We start from the raw sequence: 7,773 nt of genomic DNA, 5'->3' as shown, positions 1-7,773 counted from the left end.
CAGGTTTTTGAAATTGATTTCGAAAGAAAGGTTTTAGAATCGAGTTTGGATTTGATATTTTAAAAACAAGAGTGTTGAATCTCGAAAATGACATGCAATTACATAAAATACAATGAAATGATATAAAATGACACAAAATGACATGCGAAATGTGAACCCTAGATGAAGGATTCGAAGTCCCAGACCCCTGGCGAAGATAAGGAATTGAAAATTCTTGTCTAAAGAGGAAATTTGAGTATTGGATATCATATCCGATATTGGATCTGATCCAAATATGAATTGGATCTTGGATATGGCTAAAATTTTAGAAAAAGAATTGATCCGAGCTCAGATTGGAACTTGTACCAGCTTGGAAAAATGATAGAATTGATGTTTTGGATGAAATGACCGAGAAATAATTTTGCTCCTGCAAGGCAAAAAGTGACACTGAAAAATGAGGTTTGAACTGACTTAAACTAAATTGAACTGGTTTCTAGGGTTCCTAAACTCAGATGAACTAAAATGGCATTGACTCAACTAAACTCCTAGACTGGATGATCGAGAAATGACACAATTCTCAGAGAAATTATGAGAAATGACACAATTCTCAGAGAAATTATGAGAAATGACATTAGAGTGAGGTGAGTTACAAAAATATACTGGGTTTGAGCTGAAATGAAGATCAGTTATACTGAGATGAACTAAATTTGAAGTTCAAACACTAACTGGGCAGACTGAACTTAGCTCAATTTCAACTGAAATGAGCCGAAGTGAGCTAAAATGGACTTCAATAATTTGGAAAATGAATTTGAACTGGAACCAAGCTAATTGAACTCTTGGTGAGCTCAAATTAGACTCAGGAGAACAAGATTGATTAGAATTGACTGACTCGAGAATAATTGACTGAGATTCAAGCTGGAAATGAACTTATTTATTAAGAAATGAACCAATTTTAACCGAAATGATCAGAAATGAATATGATTCGCTCATCGTGAGCTCATAAAAGCTAAAAATGACTAACATTCTAACTGTTATGAGCTTTAAAATGAGCTTGACTGAGTCTAACTGACAGGGATCTAGAGTGACCTAGGGGTAAAATTGTAATTTTATTAACAAAAAAAGGGCAAAGTGACACCTAAACTAGACTGGACCTAGGGTAGACTGACCTAAGGGGATTGTCATCTGTTGAAATGAGGTATTTGAAATTGAACGAGAAAAATTTGAGCAGACCTGTTGTCCCCCAATCCACTCTCATCCCTACCCATGATCGATTAAGATCATCTGAAGCTCGTCGGATACCATAAGCAGTAGATCTGACATATTCCCAGCTTTGGTCTGAAGATGCATCTTAATCTACATCACCATCAGGCTTTGCATGCCGATAGTGTGCTGGTTAAATTGTCTGAGGTTTCTAGTGGAAAATCAAATTAACTGCTGATCTTTTAACTGTCTTGCCACAAACACTGAAATCCATATCATGATTTTCTTAATTACCCACGGGCCACGGATATTCTCAGCCACCAATCAAATTACAGAAAATTCAGGATTTTCTTTACTCTCAAAATAGTACCAAATCCTAAATCCAGAAAATTATAGATTTTTTTTGTGGTGATTAAATCTGGAATTTGACACCTATTTAAGACATTGGGGATGAGAACAAAGTTAGGTCTTGCGCCCTTGCTCCATTTGGAGATCTGAAAAGGTATTTCAATGGGACAATGGCCCATGGACGCATTGAGGTGAAAAGCAAACCGCGTAATGAGAAGTGGTTAGGGTGTTGTCATCTAGTGAAACAAAAGAATGTTTTTTTTATGTATTTTCTTTGCATAAAATGGAACTCTTTGGTCATCGTCCGTTAAGATTTTTTGAACTGAGATCGACGGTGAAGAATGGTCGGTGCAACGGGTTGAATGACTTCTTCCAGTTGCATCGTCTCTCTCTACCCTGGTTTCTTCTCTCACTCACACTCGATCCAGATCTCGATCTCTCGGTGCCCATCAGTATCTCCTCGATGGAAGCCCTTGCCGACTAGTCCAGGTACTCTCTCTCTCAATGGGGTGTGCTGGAAAACCATATTCATGGGTTTCTGAATGCCTGAAAACCCAGATTTTTTTTTGGGTTTTCCTGGTAAGAAAAGAGGTGTGTATTTCTTTGCTATGAAATCCCGATTTTGAACTCCATTTGGGGAATCTTAACTTTTCCAGAAGACCCATTTTTTCCGGTGGGTTCTCCTGCACCGACAGCTCGAAAATCCAATGTTTTCTTTGAAAACCCAATTCAAATGGGTTATTTGATTGTCTGTAGTGGCTGGAAAATCGTCATCAAACCTGCATGAATTTCTGCATTACTCGTTTGGAGAACCCGAATGATTTTCCTGCATTCGTTGTCACAACACTGGTCTGAGTTTTCCAGCGAGCCGCAGATTTGCACGGGATGCCCGATCTGTAGTGGATCGATTTGCATCACCTTAGATCTCTCATTTTGAGTAATTCCTTGATCGATTTATTGAAGTTGTATCGTGCGATCTAAACACGATTTCTTTCTATCACTTATCTTTCAGAAATCACGCAAACGGGAAAAAAAAGAGAATGGCGAGTTTTGGGGTGATTCGCGTTGGTAGCCGATCGATGGAGAGAGGTGGTGGCCATGGCTTCTTTCGCACTCTCTTCTCTTACAGAGTCTTTGTCACGGCCATGTTTTCTCTCCTCTTTCTCGCTTCCCTCTCCCTTTTTACCACCACCACCACGAACACCATGCCGGATCCCGTTGGCCTTCTAAAGAATCCAAACCACCAGCACCATCTTCACGCCTATGTCAGTAGGACCTTCCTCGCCCTCAAATCCGATCCCCTCAAGACCCGCGTCGACCTGATCGTAAAACAGGCGAACGATCATGTTGCCCTTGTTAACGCCTATGCTGCCTATGCTCGCAAGCTCAAGCTGGAGAATACCAAGCAGGTAAGAGTCTTCGTTGAGCTTACACGGAATTACTCGGATCTGCTCTCAAGACCGGCTTACCGGGCACTTCTTCAATCCGATAACCCCATTGAAGAAGAGACTCTGCGTCAGTTTGAGAGAGAGGTGAAGGAGCGGATCAAGACTACCAGGCAATTGATTGCTGATGCAAAGGAGTCGTTCGATAACCAGCTCAAGATCCAAAAGCTTAAGGACACTATATTTGCTGTCAATGAACAGCTCACCCGTGCCAAGAAACAGGGGACATTCTCGAGCCTAATCGCTGCCAAGTCAATACCCAAGAGCCTGCATTGCCTCGCAATGAGATTGATGGAGGAACGGATATCAAATCCAGATAAATATATTGATTCTGGCACCCCACCTTCTGAATTGGAAAACCCCAATTTGTATCATTATGCCATTTTCTCTGATAACGTGATAGCAGCTTCTGTTGTTGTGAATTCAGCAGTGAAGAATGCAAAGGATCCACGGAAACATGTCTTTCATGTTGTGACCGACAAGATGAACCTGCCTGCAATGCAGGTCTGGTTCAAGATGAGGCCCTTGAGTGGTGCCCATGTTGAGGTTAAGGCAGTGGAGGATTACAAGTTTCTCAACTCATCTTATGTTCCGGTTCTGCACCAACTTGAGTCTGCTAATCTGCAAAAGTTTTACTTTGAGAACAAGTTAGAGAATGCAACCAAGGACACAGCAAATATGAAGTTCAGGAACCCAAAGTACCTTTCAATGTTGAATCATCTGCGGTTTTATCTGCCGGAAATGTATCCAAAGTTGCATAGGATCCTATTTTTGGATGATGATGTGGTGGTGCAGAAGGACTTGACAGGTTTGTGGAAAATTGACATGGAGGGGAAGGTGAATGGGGCAGTGGAGACGTGTTTTGGATCATTTCATAGGTATGACAAATACATGAACTTTTCTCATCCACTGATCAAGGAGAGGTTTAATCCGAAGGCCTGTGCGTGGGCATATGGGATGAATTTCTTTGATCTTGATGCTTGGAGGAGGGAGAAGTGTACAGAACAGTATCATTACTGGCAGAATCTGGTAAGAATTTGACTTGTTCATCTTTATTTTTTATTTTTTGGCATTTTTCCTACTAGGAAGGTGATAGAGGAACTACTAAGGCGAATTTCTAAATTATTATATCATATATTAATTATGGATTGTTGACATGCAGAATGAGAACCGAACACTTTGGAAGTTAGGAACTCTGCCACCAGGATTGATCACTTTCTATTCCACAACAAAGCCATTAGACAAGTCCTGGCATGTTCTTGGACTTGGCTACAATCCCAACATAGGCATGGATGAGATAAATAATGCTGCAGTAATACATTTCAATGGAAACATGAAACCATGGCTTGACATTGGCATGGAACAATTCCAGAAAATTTGGAAAAACTATGTCGACTATGATATGGAGTTTGTGCAGATGTGCAATTTTGGCCTCTAGAGTTGTTTGTGAAATGTTAAGGCCTCTTTCTTTTGGGAGAAACAAGCCGGGGAATAGAGGATACCTTGGTACTTTTAGTTTTCTACCAGATAAGTGGTCAGTCTACTATTATAATCGTTTAATTATGTAGAGTGTATTTATTCATTCTAATGAAGTTGTTACTTGCTTTATTGAGGATACCTTGGTACTTTTGGTTTTCTACCAGATAAGTGTAGTCAGTCTACTATTATAATTGTTTAATTATGTAGTGTATTTATTCATTCTAATGAAGTTGTTGCTTTTATATCTCCTATATTTTATTTCATTCCTGATATACTTTTGATCCCATTTGTATTGGTGAATCAAGTATGTATGTTTGGTTTTGCTTGGCTACACTATATAGCTAACTCATATATTAACTAATATATTTTCCCATTTCTCCAACCTTCTAACTGGAGCATCATTAGGCCTTCGCCGAATATGTCCAAACCACCGTAAACGATTCTCTCGCATCTTATTTTCAATGGGTGAAACACCTACCTTCTTACGTATCTCCTCGTTCTGAATCCTTTTATTGTATTTCCACACATCCATCTAAGCATCTGCATCTCAGCTACACTCATTTTTTGAATATGATGTCTCTTGGCAGCCCAACATTCCGTACCATATAGTAAAGTGGGTCTAATAGTCGTCCTATAAAACTTTCCCTTCAACCACAATGGCATTCTACGATCGCACAGCACTCCAGTTGCACTTTTCCATTTCATCCATCCAACCTTTATCCTATGATTTACATCTCCATCAATTTCTCCATACTTTTGAATGATGGATCCCAAATATTTGAAATAATCATTCACCGGTATTTCTTGCTCACCAAGCTTCACTAGACTCCCATCACTACTTCGTTGCTTACTAAACCGACATTCCATATATTCAGTCTTACTCTTACTCAACTTAAAACCTCTAGCTTCCAATGTCTATCTCCATAATTCTAACTTAGCATTAACCCCAACTCTAGACTCATCAATCAAAACAATATCATCAACAAACAACATACACCACGGTACATTTTCTTGAATTGGTCTCGTAAGCTCATCCATCACTATCGCAAATAGGAAAGGACTTAAAGCAGATCCTTGATGTAACCCAACCATTATCGGAAAATTGGTTGTCACCCCTCCACAAGTGCGGACATTGGTTACTACTCCTTCATACATATCTTTAATTATACTAATGTACTTGAGAGAAATACCTTTCTTCATCATTGTCCACCAGAGAACGTCCCTAGGTACTCTATCGTATGCCTTCTCTAAATCAATAAAAACCATATGCAAATCTTTGTTCCTCTCTCTATATCTTTCAATAAGTTGTCTAAGAAGATGTATAGCTTCCATAGTTGATCTTCCAGGCATAAAACCAAATTGATTATCCGATATCATGACAACCTTCCTCAACCTAGACTCAATCACCCTCTCCCAAAGTTTCATAGTATGACTCATGAGTTTTATACCACGATAGTTTGTGCAATCTTGTGTATCACCCTTATTCTTATATAAAGGCACCAAAGTACTCTTCCTCCACTCATTAGGCATCTTATTTGTTCGCCAAATCAAGTTCAAAAGATTTGTCAACCATTCTAAACCTTTATCTCCCAAGCATTTCCAAGCCTCGATAGGTATACCATCTGGGCCAACTGCCCTACTTGATTTCATTTTCTTCAAAGCCTCTGCAATTTCTTTCTTTTGAATCTTGCGCATGAAGTCACGATTTATCTCATGAAAAGGAATGGAGAAGTCTCCAAGATCTTGAGCATGACTATCATTAAATAGCTTATCAAAATAATCTTTCCATCTCTCCTTAATCTCCTCATCTTTGACTAAAACCCTTTGCGTTTCATCTTTGATACATCTAACCATACCCAAATCCCTCGATTTCCTATCTCTCATCTTTGCAAGCCTATAAATATCCTTCTCGCCTTCTTTGGTATCCAACTTGTCATAAACCTCCTTATATACCTTAGCCCTCGCGTTTCAAACTACTTTTATAGCTTCCTTCTTTGCTATCATATACTTCTCCAAATTCTCATTATCACGACTCTTACTTAGATTTCTATAACACTCTCTTTTAACCTTAATAGCTAATTTGACATCCTCGTTCCACCATGATGTATCCTTACCTATTGGTGCACCGCCTTTAGACTCACCCAATACCTCCTTAGCCACTTTTCTCATGCCACCCGCTATCTTATTCCACATTGATTCTGAATCCTCCTCGAGACACCAATCAGCTTCCTTAACTACCTGCTCTACAAACATTCCTTGTTTAGCTCCTTTCAGTGCCCACCACTTAATTCTAGGATCTATCCTATGTCTATCCCTTTTGCGGCATTGTCTAATTCTAAGATCTAAAATTAAGACTCTATGTTGTGTAGCTACACTTTCTCCCGATATAACCTTGCAATCGATGCAACAACCCCTATCTCTCTTTCTAAGTAGGAAAAAATCTATCTGACTCGTATTAACCCCACTTTTAAATGTTACTAGGTGAGACTCCCTCTTCCTAAACCAAGTGTTTGCTAAGATCATATCATAGGACAAACAAAAATCTAAAATCCTTTCTCCACTTTCATTTCTTTCTCTTATACCATAGCCTCCATGGATACTCTCAAATTCATCCCTACTAACGCCTACATGTCCATTAAGGTCACCGCCGATGAAAAACTTTTCTCCATAAGATATCCCTTGTACTACTCCATCTAAATCTTCCCAAAATTGACGCTTAATGGAATCATCTAAACCTACTTGAGGTGCATAAACACTAATAATATTAATAATATGTGTACCTAATACTAATTTAATAAGTAAAATTCTATCACCCTGCCTATGGACCTCAACTACATTATCTATAAACTGACGACTTATAACAATCCATACTTCATTCCTATTCCTATTTATTCCTGTATACCAAATCTTATATCCCCAAGGTTCTATCACTTTTGTTTTCTCACCTACCCATTTGGTCTCTTGTAGACATAAAATATCAATCTTTCTCCTACACATAACATCTACTAACTCTACCAACTTACCAGTTAAAGACCCTATGTTCCAAGTGGCTAATCTAATTTTATGGTCTTGGACTAACTTCTTTACCCCCACCCGTCCAACAAAGTGAGAGAACCCTTGCCTATTTGACACCACACTCGGGCGCTGGTGTGACGCGTCGCTTCTGGGCGACGACCTAGCAACCCTTGCCCATTTATCACTGCCTCCGGGCCTAGAGAGTACAGCGCGTCGCTTAGTAGGGAACGCCCCAACGAAATTCTCAAATTGGTTCATTTTCACAGGGTATGACTAAGTTTTTATGCTGGCTGTCACAGGCCTACCG

General features: G+C 39.4%; 1 protein-coding gene across 2 annotated transcripts; it reads left to right on the top strand.

Annotated features, from left to right (window-relative positions):
- The first annotated feature begins 1,919 nt into the window (after positions 1-1,919).
- LOC149837350 (galacturonosyltransferase 8-like) lies at positions 1,920-4,690 on the top strand. Of its 2 annotated transcripts, XM_090005977.1 has the most exons (3): positions 1,920-2,016; positions 2,540-4,001; positions 4,135-4,690. In XM_090005977.1, exons 2-3 carry the CDS (start codon positions 2,568-2,570, stop codon positions 4,408-4,410), a joined length of 1,710 nt encoding a protein of 569 aa, XP_089862103.1. In that variant the 5' UTR covers positions 1,920-2,016; positions 2,540-2,567; the 3' UTR covers positions 4,411-4,690. The 2 variants fall into 2 exon arrangements, with proteins under 2 accessions (XP_089862103.1, XP_089862104.1); XM_090005978.1 differs by lacking the exon at positions 1,920-2,016 and having other exon boundaries at positions 2,517-4,001.
- The last annotated feature ends 3,083 nt before the right edge of the window (positions 4,691-7,773 follow it).

This window comes from Nuphar pumila, chromosome 5 (genome assembly GCF_984573655.1).
Source record: "Nuphar pumila chromosome 5, dmNupPumi1.hap1.1, whole genome shotgun sequence".
NCBI classification, from domain to species: Eukaryota; Viridiplantae; Streptophyta; class Magnoliopsida; order Nymphaeales; family Nymphaeaceae; genus Nuphar; species Nuphar pumila.
Note: the sequence above shows the minus strand (reverse complement) of the source record. Positions and strands in the feature narration are given on the sequence as shown.

Coding starts and splice junctions, on each gene's coding strand:
- LOC149837350 (XM_090005977.1), top strand. CDS start 2,568: ATGGCGAGTTTTGGGGTGATTCGCGTTGGTAGCCGATCGATGGAGAGA. Junction 4,002..4,134: donor ATCATTACTGGCAGAATCTG/GTAAGAATTTGA, acceptor GTTGACATGCAG/AATGAGAACCGAACACTTTG.